General features: G+C 40.9%; 1 protein-coding gene and 1 long non-coding RNA gene across 6 annotated transcripts in view; both read left to right on the top strand.

Moving 5' to 3' along the window:
• LOC146513199 (uncharacterized) overlaps positions 1 to 20,585 on the top strand; it is a 115,098-nt gene that overhangs the window by 75,639 nt on the left and 18,874 nt on the right. The window lies entirely within an intron of this gene.
• Positions 1 to 20,585, top strand: part of mpripb (myosin phosphatase Rho interacting protein b) — a 50,701-nt gene that overhangs the window by 26,770 nt on the left and 3,346 nt on the right. For 3 of the 5 annotated variants that reach the window (XM_085169318.1, XM_085169320.1, XM_085169319.1), the window contains exons 10-23: positions 5,278 to 5,334; positions 6,303 to 6,371; positions 6,455 to 6,544; positions 7,598 to 7,707; positions 7,861 to 8,416; positions 9,621 to 9,758; positions 11,267 to 13,840; positions 16,557 to 16,704; positions 16,825 to 16,942; positions 19,380 to 19,539; positions 19,664 to 19,777; positions 19,934 to 20,020; positions 20,113 to 20,275; positions 20,366 to 20,451. In XM_085169318.1, the coding sequence (XP_085025444.1) occupies positions 5,278 to 5,334; positions 6,303 to 6,371; positions 6,455 to 6,544; positions 7,598 to 7,707; positions 7,861 to 8,416; positions 9,621 to 9,758; positions 11,267 to 13,840; positions 16,557 to 16,704; positions 16,825 to 16,942; positions 19,380 to 19,539; positions 19,664 to 19,777; positions 19,934 to 20,020; positions 20,113 to 20,275; positions 20,366 to 20,451 (4,470 nt within the window). The remainder of the gene's footprint in view (positions 1 to 5,277; positions 5,335 to 6,302; positions 6,372 to 6,454; positions 6,545 to 7,597; positions 7,708 to 7,860; positions 8,417 to 9,620; positions 9,759 to 11,266; positions 13,841 to 16,556; positions 16,705 to 16,824; positions 16,943 to 19,379; positions 19,540 to 19,663; positions 19,778 to 19,933; positions 20,021 to 20,112; positions 20,276 to 20,365; positions 20,452 to 20,585) is intronic. The other 2 variants (XM_085169321.1, XM_085169322.1) reach the window with 2 other exon arrangements.

Below are 20,585 nucleotides of genomic sequence, written 5' to 3'. Positions count from 1 at the left end.
ATATATGTTGCTCGGTCTGTGGCTTTTTGTCAGACTTGAGGACATCCGTGTTGTTGTTTGTTTTTCTTCCATTTCCCGAGTTGCTGGTTTCAAAAATGACAGTTTTAGATTTTCGTGAAGGGGATGCTCTCACGACTCGTCGAATGAAGCTGCTGACTAGCCGTTCAGTCAGCAGTCTGACGACGTCACATCCTCGGATCACCTCAGATTGCTTGGAACCGCCTGCCGAGTAGTTACTGCTGAAAAAGCACTACTTGTTTCAGTCAGTGTGAACTGAGGGGAAGAACCAAGGCTCATTAAATGAATCTTTATCTATGTTTTACACTGTGAATCATAAAATGCTACAAATCCATGAATACAAAATATGGAGCAGGAAATGGCAGCAAGTCCCCTTTAATCTTGAATTATTTTTAGGGAAAACCTAAAAATGAATCAACTTTAATATTAAAGATATTATTCAATATCTAAATAAAGATTAGATATTAATAAATATGTTAAGATATTTATTAATTTACTTAAAATATAGTTAAGCTGGAGAACAACATGAAAACTGTCATAGACAGCAACTAAGAGTACGCATGAAGTTTCACATTTCCACACATCGCGTCTAAATCCAGTTTATTACTTTGACTCTTGTTTTGTCTTCAACAACTTAGCAAAGGTAGTTTTAAGCTTGCTTGACGCTTGTGCAGGTAGCAAACAGTAAGTTTATCAGGACTGTTTGGCTGAAGTGGGAGTTGAATATTGATATTAATATTTAATCCACAAATAGTAAAGTGTCTTATTTCACTGTTTTGTAATCTCTGCTAAAGCCATGCTGCTGCTAAAAGCCGCGGCGAACCAGTAATGAATATGGTTCAATAGGGTGATGAATAAAGGAGCAGGTTCAAAGTTTGTCCTAATAATTTTCAGACCTGAACGCTCCAGGACTGAAAGGTCAGTGCGTTCTGTCTGCGGCCTCGTAAACAAAGCTGCTCTTGTTCTGTTAAGCCGGAGGATCAGAGGTCAGCCGCAGTGCCAGGGCTTCAGCCGAGCAGAGAGAGATCGCTGGCTTGTTGTTGTTCGAGCCTAAGAGGCGTGATTCGCTTAGGTAACACAGTTAGGAGAATTAAACATTGAGCAAACTCTCAGCAGACGTCACCCAACAATATGCCACAGAAATCGAATCGAATTTGAATCGTATCTGTTATTAATCTCTGTCTCTCTTCCACAGCATGTCTTTATCCTGTCTTCCTTCTCTCACCCCAACCGGTCGCAGCAGATGGCCCCGCCCCTCCCTGAGCCTGGTTCTGCCGGAGGTTTCTTCCTGTTAAAAGGGAGTTTTTCCTTCCCACTGTCGCCAAAGTGCTTGCTCATAGGGGGTCATATGATTGTTGGGCTTTTCTCTGTATCTATGAAGCGCCTTGAGGCGACATTTGTTGTGATTTGGCGCTATATAAATAAAATTGAATTGAATTGAATTGAATAGAAAACATTCTATAGACAGATTTAGTGGAGGTATTAACACTGATGGTGCAAGTGGAGCGGTGCACATGGGTTTATTGTTCTTTTCCACCTTGATATTACTCTTTTTGCGCTACACGTAGTCTCACAACTCAAAATAGTTCTTTGATTTCATTACTGGGTCTTGTGAAGCCCCTCAGTTCCAGCCACTATCTAAAACTTTCTGCTCATTGGCTGTCCTTCGCAAACAGTAGGTTTGAGTAGCAGGTTGATGGAGCACACAACCAGCACTGTATGCCTAAAGTGACCGTGTGAAGGATGCTCCCTTTCTTTGGCATCATTTAGATCTAAGAGGGGGAAAAATGTCAGAAACTGAGCATTTAGAGTTCACTGTAAATAAAAGAAGCACAAAGCCACCATAAAGATACCTGCTGGTTTCTAGATCCCACATTGGAGGTTAAATGTCAGCATTTGGCTACACTTATCTTGGGTGTCCTATTTGGATGAGTGTTCAATGAGCTAGCTCAGTTGTCAGCTAGCAGTCTTTTTCAGCTAAACTGCAGATGTTCAACACATAGACATAGCTAGTTAATACTAGAGATGGCACGATACCACTTTTTTATGTCCGATACCGATATCATAAATTTGGATATCTGCCGATACCGATATGAATCCGATATAGTGTGTTTTTTAATCAACAAAATGTTTTTTTAATATCTTGCTGCATTTTGTATAAGTTCATACTCAAGTTTAAATAAATAACAACACTAAAGCTATTCTGTTATACCTGTATGTAAAAAATACACTGCGTCCAAAATATGTCATAGTTCAGCAACACTGATCAATCTAATAAAGTTAAACCTGCTCCATCCTCCCTATTCTGGTATTTTAAAGAGTACTTAGAAGAAATTTTAAGCAACCTAACTAATAGGGTTGCAAACTCCCAGCAAAAAAAAAAAATAGGGAACCACCCTCCAGCTCATGATGCTTAATCGATGTAATCAAATTTAATTTGATGCAGGGGGAAAATGCACAAAAATAAATTATTTTTCAAGAATAATTAAATAGATTCAACATCTTTCTTCAACAGAATTGCAGACTGCACAGATGGTATCTTCCCAAAGGAAAAAGTACTATAGCTTACTAGGGTATATTAGACTTAACAGTTACTATATACAGTAATGGACTTCTATATATTTTACACAAGATTAAAACTTTGGTTGTAAGAGTCAGATAATTATTTATTAAAAACTAGACATTTTAAATGAGAATAAGAAAGAAAAGTATGTCTTTGTGCCCCCTTTTCCCTGTTCATGCCCTATTGGCCCCCCTGGCTAAACTTTGCTATATCCGCCCCTGCACAATTACCAGCCGTCAGCTATGTAGAAAAAGATCCTGCTGTAGAAAGTAATATTAAATAAATTCTAACAACAGCTTATCAAGCTTAAACGTGCTGCTGTTGTTCAGCCGCTGGTTTCCTCTTTCTGGTGAGAAGTGGGCCAAAAACTAAGAAGAGAGACGGACTCGCGACAGAAAAGCCGATCAGCTGATCATTAAGCTGTTTCACGATTGAAGCAGCAGGAGAGAGAGAGAGAGAGGCAGTCGCTCCAGGTATGGTTGTTAAGCTTAACGTGGGAATGCTTTACAGACATTCAGAGATGAACTTACACACTTGCTTTACTTCTCTCTGGGAAAACGTCCTCATAGATGAAATGCTGGTTTGCTAGCAAGGCTACAAATACACACAGCCGCTCTATCACGTGATGCACACTGCTGCGATGTGCTACGGTTATGAGCCGAGTTACGCCGCGTAGCAAGTTTTGTGAGGTGCTTTTTTGATATTTAATGGATCGGATTACATTTTTTATTTCTCGCCGATATCCGATCCAGTAATTTGGGTCAGTATCGGACCGATACCAATACGTAATATCGGATCGGTCCATCTCTAGTTAATACCAAGCAACATATGAGGCTTAGCCCATAGCTGTCCGCTTGCTGTACAACAGTCAAACTAGCCCTGCCCCTAATTTTAAATCTTACCAAATAAAAATATATTTTTTAATACCCCAAAGGTCCAACTAAATGGTGAATGTAATGAGAGTCTATTGGGACTGACTTGTTTTTGGAGCAAATCTTAAGTGACCTTTAAAGGAACTGGAAGTTTTATTTTTATTTTTTAAGCAGGCTTATTTTTCAGCCCTAGAGGTTGCCTCTTGGAACTATGGAAGAGGATTAGGGCCAGTATTTTTCTATTATTATTATTTTTAACCACAATTCTGAGATTATTGTCAGATTTCAAAAAAGTCCAAAAGAAGTCCTCAATTTCTATTTTGGTCTCCCCCCTCCTCTTCCAATGGCTCCAATCTTCTTCTGTATGGCTCAGTCTAATACACAGTTAGGATTTTTTATTTATACTTTTTCATTCTATCAATATATAACATAATATGTAATAAAATTTTGCTTTCTGTCTATGATTAAAATCACAATTTCTATAAAGTTTCTTCAGAAGACTGAAGAAGTCACTTGGATGAGTGGCGAAATGTTTCTCCAGTAGATAATGGTCCGTTCAGATGAACAGAATTTTCTCTGACTTCAGTCAGCTGTTCAGATCCAACCTTTCTCCTGTAAAACCTTCTGCAGCATTTTACAGGAGAAAGTAACTGTCCTTGCAGTTTATTGTGCAGGTAAACGGGCAACTGTGCAAGGACGGCACTGTTTCAGATCCTTCTTCTGACTTTAAATATGTAAAATCTCTCCACATTACTGAATTCCACTTACCTTTTTTTCCAACACTGTCGTCTTTTGAGCCGAGGGCTGCTTTGATGGGAGCGTTAGCATTTAGTTTTGTCATGTTGTTGTTTATTTCACTCGTGCTCCTAATGTGTTGGTTTGTAAAACTACAGCAGCCCCAACATTAGCACATGTGCTGCTGCTCACGACGTAGCGCTAAATTCATTATCATCGGCCCTTTTCTGGTAAAATAAGGTTGGAACAAGTTCTGTTGACTTTATATTGATCATGTCTTATTTCCATCAGCCATAGTCATACTTTAAATAGAATATCTGATACAAACCAACTGTGACCCCTGACAAACTTTATCAATGTATGATTTCTTTCCTAATGTTCCTTTGGCCTTGTTGTGGTGGTGCAAGGGTGCTGTAACCCCCGTGCTGCAGAGCGCGGCGCAGCCCCCTGCTCTCCCCCTTCTCTCCAGGTTATTCTTCTCATCCTGCTCTCTCTGTGTGCAGTTTGTTATGCTGCGTGAATTCATCCTGCTAGATCTAAGATGGAAAAAAGAGACTATGTCTGAGTGTGTATGAGCCCGTCACAACTTCCTACTGCTTCCTGTGGTCACTGTTCACGTGTGCGTGTCTGCGTGTGTGTGTGTGTGTGTGTGTGTCAGGCAACACCGTGTTGAGCACTTGGGTTCTGTGGGCAGCACAGCCCTGCAGCATATGTGGCAGAAGTTGGCCCCAGTCAGCGGTCCACATTTACATCCTCATCCTTGTCTGATCCGCTGGCAGGGTCAACTTCTCCCTGCAGCCGACTGAGTGAGCATGTGTTTTAGCTGCTGCTGATTTTTGAATGCTAGCAGTGAGGCATTGAACTTGAATTTGACACGCTGCCACTAGCATTACCTCTCGTTTTATTTAGGCGCTGTTTGTGAGAAAAGTTGAAGTCCTTATTGATGCTTTCTTTTAAAATGAAGATGGGTGGTGGTGGTTTGCTGCTGCAACACATTAATAAAGAACGATGAATGAAAAACATGTTGCTTTGTGACGTTTTCTTCGAATCTGTATCCTGTCTTTATTGATTTATTTCTGTATTTTTTAGCCGGACTTGCTGAACTTCAAGAAAGGCTGGATGGTGAAACTTGACGAGCAAGGCCAGGTACCATTTTTATTAGCTCATTAAGAGAAACGTAAAGAGGAAACTGAAAATAGTATTAACCACTGAAAGCTAAATTAAAATGATTGCTGGAGTCTTCAAAAAAAAAAAAAACAAGAGTTCAAAAACCTGAGTCACTGTCTGTCTGTAGTGTTCGATGGCCTTTACACTAGGGGTGGGTTTTTATAATCAATTTATCGATTAAAATCGATTCTGTCTTGGATAACGTGAAATCGATTCATTAAAATCCTGAATCGATTTTTTAATATAAATTTATTTTGCCCGAAATGACAGAATCTCTGGTGAAATCTCACAAAATTTCAGCAACCACCAAACAGCTAAGACAGTAAATGAGAGCAGGAACACGGATTCTGCACAAAGACGTAAAAAAAAAACAGCGCGACCCACAGATCAGAATCAGTTAGATGTCGCCTTTCTCACTTGACGGCACGGACACGGTCGGGGCTGAAAGCCGACAGCTCGCTGATTCTGATCTGTCGGCGGGTCCGCGCGTTGTGTTCACGCCCTTTTTGCGCTGATTATAAAGATGACACAAAGGCCTCTGCTGTGATGCTCACACCTTTGATAAAGTCTTGCGTGTGTCAGCTTCCTTTTTATAGATACAAAAATATGTAAATGCACTGATCTGAATTATAATATTTCTGACTGTCAAAATTTCCCAGATTCAAATCGAATCGTGGATCGAATCTATTCGGGACCTTGTGAATCGAATCGATTCTAGAAATCCGTGACGATACCCAGCCCTACTTTACACACCTGTGGCCACACTTTGATGTTCCATCTTCAATGGACTTGAAAGACGAGGGTGTTGCTAGGAAGCTTTAAAATACTGTTTATAAGATATATAAAGAGACAAACTCTACACTGACACACAGGACTGTGTGGACACTCGATATGTGACTTGCTGTATTACACAGCTCTGTTTTTAAACTGTATATTTTTTTCTCAAGTGGAAGAAGTTTTGGTTTGTGCTGACTGATCACAGCCTGAGATACTACAAGGATTCAATCGCAGAGGAGGTGGGCTTATTTGGTCTCTTTCACACCTTATGTTTTTATTTCCTTCTACCTTTAAAATACGTCTTTGTTTCTGTGTAACTCAGGCCTCTGACCTGGATGGTGAGATCGACCTGTCCACCTGCTACAATGTAACTGAATACCAGGCTCAGCGAAACTATGGCTTTCAGATTCATGTAAGAGGCTTTGCCTGTTTTGTCTCAAACCTTTCTGCTCAAGGAAAAATCTTTCAGTGTGATGACATTGTATCAGTTCGTGTGTTTGATTCTAGATTTTGTTGCACTTAACCATTAGCAATACTTAACATGTAATTTTGCTCGTCTTCTGGGGTAAATGCCAGATTTTCCACTCGATATCCACAGTAAAATGTCATATTGTCTCATCATCTGTGTTTTTTGTCACTCAGTATTTAGTTTAAACAAGAAGAACATTTTCATTTCATGTATTTTATTTTATTTCAAAGGCATTGCCAAAAAGTGGTCATCTTAAGCCCCTATGTGTGAACAGTAATGTGAGGCTGTCTGTTCGCTTTATAAATGCAGTCATAAAATCACAGATCCAGTTTAAAAACTGCTTGGTGACTCAGAATGTAAGAATGTGTGTGTGTACCCCCCAATCTGCAGGAAACTTTCCCTGAATATTGTCTCACACGCACATTACTAACATCTCTATGTTTTATATTAATTTTCCTTGAGTCGCCACTAAATACTGAATGAAGGCTTTGGAAAGTGCTGCAGGCACTTTTGCTAGTCCTCCTTATACGCACCCACACAGCTCCATGAGCTGACGTCTCCACGTGGTGCGTTCAACTTTAAGTCAGAATTTCCAACTTCCTGGTTGGAATTTTTTTTTTTTTTTAACTGGAACGCCCCCTCAAGTCAGGCTTCCAACTTGGAAAGTTGGAGCAGCTCCATCAACTCTGACTTAACAATCAACGATGGCAGCAGCGCACGAAATAACTTTTATTCTGAACTGCTGTTGTTCATTGGACATCTATGAACATGCTGCAGCTGTGTTTGTAGGCACAAACACAGAAATCACTGTATTTGTAGTGATGCAGGATTATTTGGGTTTTCTTACTTTTCCAGGTTTGCTACTAGAGAAGCGCTAATGAATCTGCTACGATCAAGAGAGAAATCTATTCAGGATTTTTTGGCTGCTACATCTCTTCTCTATATCGCTCTTTCTCATCACTCTGTGTGTTCTTCACGCTGCTTTTTCATGTTTAGACGCAGGAAGGAGTGCACACTCTGTCTGCCATGACAGCAGGCATACGTAGGAACTGGATCCAGGCAGTCATGAAGAATGTCAGACCCTCCACTGCCCCTGATGTGGCAAGGTGGGTACAAGTCACAGTTTTCTGTAACACATGCTTCTCAGTTATCAAGAAACTCAATGCTTTCGTGTAATATTCATGTATAAAAGATTCAAGTTTAGAGATGAAAAAAGAACAGGAAAGCAGAAACTCACTTTGCTTTCTTTTGCCGTTTAGCTCGACCGAGGATCATGGCTCATTCTCTCCTTTAGAGGGTCTCGTCAGACCAGATGTCACTCAGGACTCTCCTTCTTCTGAGGCCTCATCTGTAGACAAAGAAGCCACTTCTGGAGTCATTAAGAGCCGAGCTCGCGAGCGCAGGCGAGAAGGCCGCTCTAAGACGTTTGACTGGGCAGAGTTCAGGCCCATAGCCCAGGCTCTGGCTCAACAGCGGGCGCAGGAAGCCGAGAGTCTCCAGGCAGACATGGGGGAGCTCGAGCGCAGTCGGAGACGAGAGGAGAGACGGAAGAGGTACGAGAACGTGACAAGCTCGGACCCTGCATCGGTTAAAGAAGGAGGGAGGACCGATGATGAGAGGGGAGACGAACCTGCGGATTCGCTAGGTCCCGTATCTCTGGAGAGGCAGCAGATGGTGGAGGAGGTGATCGAAGAACACTGGCGACAGGTAGAGAAGACGCCCATGCGGGAGGAAAGGAGGGTGCCGCTGCCCACCGCAGTGCAACCTAGAGAGACTGTAGAGCTGGAGCAGCTACTGGAGAGTTATAAGCAAGGGGTATGTTTCCTTGTTTGATTTAGATTGTTGCTGTTGTTTTGAGTGAAATTCAAATATACAGAGTGAAGAATCCAGTCAGCAAGTGCCGAGCTAAGCCTGTATTTAAGCTTCAGGGGGGAAATGCATTTTAGATTTTATTTGGTTAGTTTTAATCGGTTTAAGAGCTTCAGTAAATTTAAACTTGTCATTGAACTGATTGCTGGATACAGTATAACATAATCATGAATAATAACTCTGTAGTGTAACAGTTTAGTTGCTTAACAAGTGAAAGATGAATCAATGAAGCCAGCATCTTACCAACAGTCAAACACGGTGGTGGTGGTGTGATGGTGTGGGGCTCTAAAAACCAAAACAAAAAGACTGAAATCCTATTGAGAGGCTTTTACAAGACCTAAAACAAGAAGGAGAGTGGGCAAAACTTCTTCCTCAGTGATGTGAAAGACTGATTGCAGTTGTTGCAAATGCTTGGTTGCAGTTTTTGGTGCCACAGGTAGCACAGCCAGTTATTAGTTTTAGGGGGAATTTACTTTTCCTACATAGGGCCAATAAATTTGCGTAGCTTTTTCTTTAATAAATGAAATCATCATTGTAAAAATACGTGTTTGCATTTATTCAGGTTGTCTTTAAGTCTCCTATTCAAATAACCGTATGGTCAGGGCCTTTCTGTGGGGGGTGGCATGGTCTCCTCCCTCCTCTCTGGGTACTCTGCCTTCTCCCACAGCACCAATAACTGGGCGTTTGCTGCAGTTATTGAGGTTATTATAATTGGCGATTCAAAATTGCCTCTCACTCTATGGCAGCTGGGATTGGCTCAGCCCCCCCGTGACCCTGAATTGGATAAGCAGAAGAGGATGGATGGATATAGATATATACTACATACCATACCACCTTTATTTATAAAGCACTTTAACATAAAACCAGAGTTCACAAAGTGCTGTACATGCTAATAGCATAAGTAAAGAAAATTAAAATGAGATAAGATAAAATAAATAACTAAAAAACTAAAATAAATCGAAACATGTTAAAACAAATTGAGTCAACCCCTCTAATCAATGCCAAAGGCTTCAGCGAATAAATATGTTTTAAGAAGACTTTTAAATTCAGAAAGAGAAGAGGCCTAACATGCAAGGGTAGATCATCCCACAACTTTCCACAACTACATTATATATTTTATATTCTAATATTCTTGCTGCCGTTTTTACAGATTGAGGACCTGAAGGCACAGTTGAAGAGCTGCCACAAGCAGCTCCTGGACTCAAATAAGCACAAACAGGAGCTGGAGATCCAGCTGAGAATGGCTCTGCAGAGAGAGCAGGATGACCGATCTGGTTACATCTCTCCGGTGAGTTGTCCCTTTATTCTGCTCTTATGGGAAGTCCTGTTGTAAACTCGATCAGTGCATTCTTAACTGAGCCGTGGTTTCTACTTCATTTCGTAACATCTTCTGCATGTTGTATTTTATCGAGAGAAAATCGCAACCAAACTGACGAAGCTACAAAGTGGCTACAGATAAACGCCTTTGCATGACTTCATTGCATGTGGAAAACGATAAGATTTCATTACTAAATTGGCTTAAACTAGTTAATCTGCTCGCTTTGTGTTGTAGGTTTTTACTTTATCAGGCGAGGAGTTATTTGAGTCATTTTCTCGATTTTGGACCAAAGGACTGTAGTTTTGCTGTTTCTGGAGAGGTTTATTTCACTGTAAGTGTTGATTACATGTGAAAAGTGATAAACAGACACAAAAATATAAGAATAATGTTGAAGTGTGTTTAAACTTTTACTGTATTTTAGTTTTTTCTCATAGAATCAATACAAAAAGATGAACATGAAATCAAAATTAGAAAAGTGAAATGATGGCATTTTTTTCTCCTTGTAATTTTTTCTTTTACATTTTGACTTCATCATTCAATTTATAGCAATAGAAAATGGAAAAAGCGAAACTTGAGTAGAACTTGTTTTCTTTTTGATTCATTTTTCGGTTTCTTGCCGAGTTCATGAAGAGAATTTTGTCTTTGAGTTTAGAGTGACATTTTCCTGCGTAGTCTCTGGCACGATTGCTTCACTTGTTGAAACGTTTGTCTTGACATGGAATAATAACCTCTTGGCCTGTATTCTACTCATTTGCATGGACATCAGATTCTTCTATTAACTGCTATGAAGACATCCATTTGTTATTCTTTTAACAAATTGTATATGTAGAAGTGTACTGACATAAATGTATGATGTCGATTTCTTTGCCTGTGTTTTGATGTATGGATGGGTTTTTACAGAGTGAGGCTGAATGATGTTTTAAATACATATATATGTAAATTATATATAATTTTGTTTTTGGCAGATTTCAAGTATAGTGCTCTTACTCTAGACAGTGAATTTGAGAAAGTTGGGAGGGTGTTTGAAGCATTAGATTTGAGCTGCATAATGCATTTCATTATCTCCTCTCAGACTTGGACGTGAAACCTGTGAAATGTGTGTTTGTAGGACCTGGTATGCCTTTCTATACTTGAATAAACCACTCAGCTGAAACTAATATTGCATTACTTACCACTTAAAGTAACCTTTAACCATTAAATGTGCATGCTATTGGTATTAACTAACCCCAGCTATTTAAATCTTTCAGTTGCTTTTAATTTACACCTTTAAACCAAAAGAAATTTTTGGATTTGTTTTGAATCTCTGTTCATTTGCATAATTTGGTATTGTTATGTGGGAATGCTTAATGTAATGTCACTTTTTAATTTAATAATAATAATTTAAAGAGAAATAATTAGTAGTTAGCGCTGGAAATTATAAGCAAGCTTTGTGTCTCCCCTGCTGTGTGTTAACCAACTGTCTGGTCCCCTTTTCCAAGCTGGAGCAACCTTTGGGTCTGGAGGCTGATGTGACGCCCCAGATGAAGAGGCCCGAACTGGTTAGTTCTCAAGCGCAGAGTTTAACAAAGAAGTACCAGGAGACCAAAGAGCTCCTGAAGCTGCAAGAGCTGAAAAAGCGCAATATGCAGGCACAGCTTGGCCTCTCGCTTTCTCACCTTCCCATCAAGGACCCTTACTTTTCTGAATCCCACAAAACATCCATCCTGGAAGGCCCTCCCCCTGAACTTGTCCAAAAGCCAGTTAGCTTTTTAATCCAGGACACCACAGAGGCTATTCAAGAACTAGAGGACTTAACGCACGACAATCCTCTGACTCTAAAGGAGCTGGCGAAAGTGTTGAAATTACATAGCTGTAATCAAGACACAGCAGAGAAGCATCAACTTCAGAAGCTGCTGGAGACCTGGAAGCACCAGCAGGAGTTAGAAAATGAAACCATAAAAAAGAGTTTAGCTAGAGCTGGAGAGAGCATCCGCAAATATGAAGCTCGTCTTCTAACCATGGAGGACATGGTGGGGAAAGTTCACAAGCAAAGTTTTGAAAGCCTGAAGGGCTCCTACAGTCTTCTGCCCAAAACTGAAAACTACTCCGAGTCGAGTGATGAAACTATTGGGATGCTGTCTCAGAAGATTGAACTCTTAACTAGTGAAAATGGAGCATTGAAACAGCGATGTCAGGAGATAATAAATCAACTGACTGAGGCTGACAGAGAGATAGACAGACTGAAAGCTGAGCTCATCAGCCAGCAAGGTGGCAAACAGCATCACCTTGTCTTGGAGGAGCTGAAAAGACTAAAAGCTGAACTGGCTGAAAACCAAGCCAATGCCATAGACAGGGAGTATTATGAGAGGGAGTTGAATGAGAAGTCCTTGAGGCTCCATGAAGCGCTCGTTACATTGGAGGAGCTTGGCAGCATCCTTAAAGACACTGAAAAGAAGCTACAGTTAAGAGAGGCCACACTGAAAGGTCTGGGCTTCCAGGGAGATTATGAAGATGACGAATTAAACCCAGAGAAAGAGCAACTCCAAGAGCTGCTTGAAGCCTCGGAAGCAAAGTTATTTGAGACCAAGTCAAGCCTTCAGACTACAGAGCAGCGCTGTAGGGAACTAGAAGCTAGGAACAGTGAACTAGTTGAACTAAATCAGAAGATTGAGAAGGTCAGCAGAGAGAAGCTAGAAGAAGCAGAAAATGAAGTAAGGGTGCTAAGAGAGAAGCTAGTAATGAGCATGAGTACAGATGAAAAGGATGCTGAATCTGAGGCAGAAGAGAAGCATGTGGAGGATAAAGGACTTTTAATGAAAGTAGTACAAGAGTTTGAGATGAGGTCTGAATCGATGAATCGGGTTGTAGAAATGTTAGAACAGGTAGATGTTGATGTTGAGAGTATGCTTGGTGAATTAAAAAGCACTTTATTTTCCTCTTCAGAGGAAGAGACATTTTACCCGAGTGGAAAAGATGCATCATTGGTGTTAAAGGGAGAGTTCTGGAGCCAACTGTTGGGCACCACTGTAGCAAAATCAAAGGAAGACGGACAGAGCCGTGACAGGGGGGTAGACGAACAGATGATGGCAGAGAAGAGTTTCATGCTCTTGATTAGGAGGATTTGTTCGCAGGCAGACGTTGGAAGTGACAGAGTGACCGATTTGGGATCGATGTATAGCTGGCTTGATAATGAAACAAATGCTCTGATTCTTAAACAGTTGAAAGAAATTCTGGAGGAAAAGTCGCAGAGATTTAAGCAGATTGCCTCCAGTTTGAAGCTCGATAAAGATGACAAACTCCATTCTTTGGCATTAGCGAGCTTTGGCCAACAAACACAATCTTCTGAACATCTGCGTGAATCTCTCAAAGAAGCATACGTATCTTACTTGATTATTAGGCTCAAAGTCCAGTATGAGAAAGAGCTAAAGAAAAAAGAGGAAGAAGTAAAGATGCCTGGCTTGAATTGTCCAAATTGTCCAAAATTAAGAGAAGTTGCCAGTGGGCTTCAGTCCAAATTGGCAGATCTTCAAAGTCAACTGTCTGAGGCGTATTTGAAAGCTGCCCCAGGGTCTCAAACTCCGATTCAGATTGAAGGAGAATCCATTGATTCAGTCGATAAAACCATTGAGCTTCATGGTATGATAGCCGAGCACAGGAAAGAGCTACGAGAAGTCAAAGATGGCTACGAGCAGGAAGTTGATAAGTTGAGGCAGGAAATAGCAAAAGCCAACGAGACACTTCGTCTCCGTTCAGAAGAGAATGTCAAAGAGATTGACTCGCTGACGAACTGTATGGAGAACTTGAAGGAGCAGCACGAGAGGGAGAGGAGTCGTCTCCTCGAGAGGTTTGACCGGGAAATGGAAGAGCTGCGAAGCATGATGAATCTAGCAACTGCAGGGAGGAATGAAGCAGATGACAACGTACCTTTGGATCACGCCTTAACCCTGAAAGAGCGCATCCAAGAGCTGGTGACCCAAGTCTCAGTCATGACCGAAGAGATGAGACGGCGCGAAGAGCAGGGCGACGTAACCATTCTGCGGCTGAAATACGAGAAAGACCTGGAAAACCTGAAGGTGGAAGTGCTCCTTGTCCTTGCCATCCTCCATCTGTGATGCCTTGTTTTCCTTTGTGGCATTCCCAGATCCCCCTCCCTTCCCCAACATCTACTCCCTTCTCTCGCTCTTTGTTCCGTAAACCAATTTTCTTTTGTGTTGCATGAAAACTAACCTGCTGTAGGTTTATGTTATCACTGATGCTGCTTTAGTTGTTTATCGAGGAACCCATTTTGTTGATGTTTCGTCAAAGTTACCTTAATGAATACAAGATTGAAGCCTCAAACTCTGACTTGGAGTTTGAAGCTGATGGCTTCTCTCGAATTTGGGCTTCAGAAATCTGTCAGTGCCCCACTGCTCTGTGAAATGAGTTCCTCTATTGGTAGTTGAGTGTGCTTACTGATCTAATCAAATAGCAAATAACTGATCCTTTGCAGCACCTTGAAGTCTTTTAGAGTTAAGAATTTTAAAAAGACCATTTCTATTTTCAGATTAATATTAACTTTAATTCTTTTCCTTTTGCTGTTTCTACTGTTTATTCCATACTGTGGCTGAAGACAACTGAGGAGCTAACATTTCAGTGCATTTAGCAAAGTAATCTTAAACCACTGGTTCACGTACTAGCTTTTTTTCTTCAACTTGTCAGCAGCTAATTGGCAGCACTTGTGATGAAACCCAATATTTTCTCAAGCAGAAAAATCAAATGCCATTCCTAAGATAATAAAGGCTTGTCCTCATATACAGGTTTTCCCATTCGGCTCGAAGAGCTGCTCAAAACTGCACACCTCTGCAATGGTAAAAATGCCCTCAGTGACAAGACGTCACTGAATAAATATCTTGATCTGAAATTATTTGATATTTTCTTGAACATAAAGGACAACAGCTCCTAGTTTTTCAGTAGGATTTGTATTGGAGATAGGTATGCTTCCAAAAACTCCTGAATCCAGATAGGATAGGCTTCCAATTGTTATTTGTTCCTATGTTAGGCCTCACATTGCCATCCATAAACTACCAGAGCTAAAAGTAAATAAAACCATCCCCCATAAATCATCCCGCTATCAAAGGCACAAACAAATAAATTAACACAATCAGCCATACCTGTTTATTAAACACAGTTTCTGAGCACTTAATGCAGGGATGTTTAATTTGAGATGCTTACATGAATGAGTGTTTGGGGTTGTGTCTGCTAAGTTTCAGTTTTGAGGTAGTAATTGTCGTTCACAGCTACTGTGATAATGAAATCTGTGACACCATGAATTCAGTAGATGTTGCAGAAAAACACAATTCAACTTTAACAGGGCAAACGGGACCTAGATATAATTTTGCATGTCTAGAAGAGGGAACGGACATACGGCTTTGGTCAAAAGTTTATTTACACTCATCATGGATATGAGTGTTGTTATTAATAATGAATTCTTTGGAACAATTTCAAATTCATTTAGGATTTTCTCTGAAAGGCTCAAATATAAACATATATTCATTAAAACCTTTAAGAAGTGGTCACAAAGGTTCTAATATATCTTCTAACTTGACAACACCAAGGCTTATTAATGTTAGTTATTTATTAGCGATCATGATTGACTGCAGCTGGTAATTTCTCTTTGCCAGTACTTTTTGGATTGACCAGTAACACCTAGAATCACCATCACATGACACGAAATTGGCCAGAAAGTTGAGGACCAGCCCAGGAACCAGCAAGGCTCAAGTCTGCCATGAGCTGGAAACTGCTAGTGATAACTGTTACTGTCCAGCTTTATGTGGCCATGGACTAGGAGGGAGTTAACAAAGAAAGAAGCCCCTGTTCAAAAATGAAAGCCTTCAACCTCCACTCAAATTTGCAGCTATAAATTTGGAAGCCAAATGGCTTCTGGAGAACGTTGTATATGGTCAGACAAGACTAAAACTGAGCCACTCGGCCCCAATGACAATTGGATAGTGCAATACAGACTGGTAATTAGCAAGATTGCATGAAGATTGCATTATGAAGATGACATTTTAATTCATCATTCACGCACGTTTTACTTGTGTTGGCTCCTCATATAGTCTCTGTGACTTCAGGCAAACAGAAGGATCTGGATCAGGGCACAGCCACCAACCAAACACCCAGATTAGTGGCAGCGAATACAGGACGGAAGTAGGGCAAGGTTTTAGGTTGGGCGAGAGCAAAGGCTATTGAAATCTCTTCTTGTTGAGGATTATTATTCTCCCTCACTTTATCCTCACCAGCCAGAAGTGGCAGTTTTGCAAGCTGACTGGGACGTCCTATGACACATGTAATGTTTGAGACACCCAGTTATATAATTGTCAGCTTAACCACACATTCCACCAAAGATTTGGCCTCCAGGCAGATTAGGATTTGTGCGTTAGCTGTAGGATACAAGTGCTGTTTGGAGTCCGGATTTCCAGAAGCTCGGATATTGTGCTGTGGACAGGAAATGGCAGCTTTTTTCCCTCTTACATCTCTCTCGTTGTCTTTGCCCTTTTCTTCAGTGCATTGTGTATCCTGTCATTCCTTTTAATCATTTACTCACACAGGCTCAACTTGCTCATGGCTGACAAGCTCAAACTTGCAAGTGAATTGCTATAACTAAATTGATGATCTTTACTGACATATAATGATATATAAAGGTCCAGGAGGTTTTTCCTCCTGCTCAGCTCCTGATCAGGAGAACCTTTTGGTCCCACGTTCAGGTGACCTGTAAACTCACAGCTGCAGTGTGCTCGCTTTTTGCCACAGGCCACCTGTGAGAGAGGTTTCGCTGCAATGGAGGAGTCTCACCAGAAAGTGATCGACGAGCTGCAGAAGAAACACCAGAGAGAGCTGGAGAACCTGAAGGAGGAGAAGGAGAGGCTGCTGGCTGAGGAGACGGCAGCCACCATCGCAGGTAAATAGAAAAAGTCTTACCAACTGTATCTTTTTCCTACTATATCTTTAGCTCATCATAACTTGCTTACAATGCGTTACAATAAGTTTTGATTGAAAAGAAACTTTTTGTTTATCTCAGCTATTGAAGCAATGAAAAACGCCCACCGTACAGAGCTGGAGAAGGAGCTGGAAAAGGCTCGCAAAGCCAACAGCAATACGGAGAATGCAGACATCGAGGAGATCCGCAGACAGCATGAGTGAGTTCTTCTCATACCCACCAAAGTGTTTGTAACCCCTCACTCATCTCAGCTGATGAGGCTGAACAGGCTGGCTGAACCAGTGATCGTGCCCGGTGGGACATGTCAAAAATGCTGTGAAGTAGTTGTTTGACAAGATACAGCGCATTGTGTTCTGCGTCCTGATTGGCTGTAGACCACTGTCAATCAATCTCGTGCCGTGTCTCCTGTACAGTACAGAACACGTTCAGCTTGTCAAATTTACATAAATCTTCGATCACTACCAGCGTGACTCTGAAGTGCTGCACTGTTTGTAAGTTTTCTCCCCAAGAAACAACAATGTCGATGAAACGTCGTCACCTGCCGGTGCCTTTGGTTTCTTTCTATAATACTGATCTTATTCTTCTAGCAGGTTTGAACTTTGAGAGTTTAAACAAGAGAGAAAAGTGTAGAAATGTTTATGCCTGTCTGAACAAAGTGTGTGGTGAGGGGTTTTACAGCCTTAAAACATCTGTAATAACTGTAAAAAATAAAGTTGGCTACTTTGCAGATTTCACTTATCGCCGGTTATTTTTAGAACTTAACTCCCGCGATAAACGAGGGACCGCTGAATACTTAGAATATCTTATAAAGACAATTTTAGGTAAAAACTGAACCATTACTCCGTACGGTGTGGAGGTCTGTTAATCAGACACGGTTTGAGTCTATGTCCCTGACATTGAAGGAAAGCAGCCTTCCATACAAATGGTTATAGGATGAATATTATTTGAGTTATGTTCTGGCCACAGCTGGCCTCAAGTCAAATGTCAGCTGAGCTGAACACCTATTGTTAGCTATCAAAGCATTCGACTGCTTTTTTGTAGAAGAAATAAAGTTCAGTTCATTTTATATTGTTAGGCAAAGACCTTAATAATAATTCATTCATGTAGAGAAAATCCCAACAATTATGCTCGTCATGGATACATAAAAGAATATTCCTGTTGACTAGGTTTTCCACTAGACAGGAGGAAAAATTCAGATTAATCCACAAGATGACTTAAAAAGGAGAAAACTGTTGGAATTGAGCCCAAGGTTAAAAATTATCTGTACAAATGTTACACATGTATTTAACCCTTTAAGACCTACCATATAACAAAGTCCACCAAGTCTATTTTTACATGTTGTAGTGCCATTTTTGGGAGCATTTCAAGTTGATATACATCAATACAACCATTACAGCCTAAATTTTAATAATATGTCTGCATTAAGTGCATAGTAACAACATAAATTGCAAAAAAGTGCAATAAACTACAAAAAAATTTAAAATCGTTTTTGTTTTTTTAACATATATTTCTAGTTAGAGAAATTTAAGAGGCTTATCCCTCAAAACTGTAAATACAAAAAAGTTGCACAAAATAGTTTCCCACCACAGGAAATTTATTTTGAGTGTTTTCATAGTTTTATTTTTGAAATACACCAATTTTTATATACTGCAGGAAAAATGAAAATAAATATTATAATGCAAATTTGCAAAAAAGCAGCATATGCATCAAAATAAACTATTTCCAGCAGAGCAATATGAGTCCTAAGCATCCCAGAAACGACACAGAAAGTCATAAAGTCAAACATAACTTTTAAAAACACCAGTATAGGCTCATAAGGCCCTGATGGTAAAAAACTACATTTCCGCAAAAATGACGTCACTTCCGGTTTCGGGCAGGTCATGGCGGACATGTGAAAGTTCACGCTGACGTCTATTCCAATGTAGGAAGTGTTATAAACAGCTGATCGGATCGGCCTGTTTCTGGAATATTATGTTTTTGTTACTGCAAATACTTTTTATGAAGTTTTTGCAAATCTATATGTGGAAGGAAACTGTGACCGAGGACAAGCTGATGGTATTAGATGTAAGTACAACTTCTCCGGTTTCATATGCAAAAGAAATTATTGTGCTAGCTCACGTGGTTGCAGTGCTACCGGGATTTAAAAGTAGTTGCGCAAAACGGAGCGTTCCCACTCCCACCGGTTTTAAAGGGTTAAGAGTTGACTGAAAAAAGTAATGGTTCGTGTAGCTCAACTCTGAGTGTAAGATAATTGTACTAATAGGTTTCTGCTGACTGCAGGTGTCACTGCTGACTTGTTGGGACATGCATGCACTGTGTTCAGCAGCTTGACACCCTGTGATGCTTCACACAGGAACATGTGTGGAAGTGCAGGTGTTGACTATAAATCACACTCCATTTAAACTGGCTTCGATTTTTTTTAACATTCTCTATTTTCACTTTGATGCCGGATAAAAGGAGAAGCTCTTTTTTTTTTAAATTGCAGGGAACAGTTTGCTGCTGTTTATTTGCTCTGAAATAAAAGTACGCAGCATTAACCCCAAACTAACAGATGCTAAACAACTGCCTGACCTTCAGGTTTTTTTCACTCCTGAAGTATTTTTTTCCTCTCAGCACGGTGTTGAATTGTATTTCAGGGAGGAGTTGTGTTCCTTCCAGCGGGAGATTGAGGTGTTGTCGGAACAGTATTCCCAGAAGTGCCTGGAAAACGCCCACCTGGCCCAGGCACTGGAGGCAGAGCGACAGGCCCTCAGGCAGTGTCAGAGAGAGAACCAGGAGCTCAACGCGCACAACCAGGTGCCGACAGAAACGCACGCTGCTCACCTGAGCGCACAAATAACTGTGTTATAACTGCCCCAGTGGGCATGAAAGTGCACTGTCGTTCTGAGTCTTCTGATTTGCTTCTGTGGGATGTTTTCAGGAGCTGAACAACCGACTTGCAGCAGAAATCACTAAGATGCGCTCCATGACCTCTGAGGATGGAGTGGGAGACACAAATACCACAATTCAGGGGAAGGAGCTCTACGAGTTAGAAGTAAGGTTCAAGTCGCATAAGTTCCTGGATGTGAAACGTATGAAAACGAGTCTCTGCTAGTAAGGTTTTAATAGCCTCTCCTCAGGAAATGTTTCAACCCTCAAGGTGACTTGGCTCATATTTTTAGCATAATTTTTTCTTCGTCTTGTTTTCCAGGTTATGCTGCGAGTGAAGGAGTCTGAAGTCCAGTACCTGAAGCAGGAAATCAACTCCCTCAAAGATGAACTGCAAGCAGCCCAAAGAGTAAGTTTCAGTTTTTTTCTTTCCCCGTCATAAATTCATCAAAGATCTAAAGATAAATCCTTTCTCTGAACTGCCAAACAATGTGCTTTTAGGATAAGAAGTATGCAACAGATAAGTACAAGGACATTTACACAGAGCTGAGCATTGTCAAGGCCAAAGCAGAGCGGGATCTGGGCCGGCTCAGAGACCAGCTGCAGCTGGCTCATGAGGCGCTCGGGGAGCCGGCGCTGGAGGAGGTGGAACGAGGGGGCTATGGTACGAAAGCGCCGCAAAACACGCCTCATGTTGGAATCGACTCACACCCAGACTCTTATCTTATTGTGACCGACACATTCTTTCCTCCAGATATCATGAAGTCCAAAAGCAACCCTGACATCCTCAAGATGGCAGCTGCTGCAGCGAAACGCTCAGAGCGCACCATGAGGTCAAAGGTGAGTGTCCTGTGAAGGGGCATGCAAAGAGTTTTATCAGATGTGTTAATCAGGTTTTCTCATTGAACTCTATCACCCATCGTATCATTGCTCAAGCAACAGCAGATATTGAAAGTGGTTAACTCCAGCCTTCA

The sequence above is a fragment of the Neolamprologus multifasciatus genome, chromosome 8, assembly GCF_963576455.1.
Source record: "Neolamprologus multifasciatus chromosome 8, fNeoMul1.2, whole genome shotgun sequence".
Lineage (NCBI taxonomy): Eukaryota > Metazoa > Chordata > Actinopteri > Cichliformes > Cichlidae > Neolamprologus > Neolamprologus multifasciatus.
The sequence above is the reverse complement of the archived record's forward strand: the minus strand, read 5'-3'. Positions and strand labels throughout refer to the sequence as shown.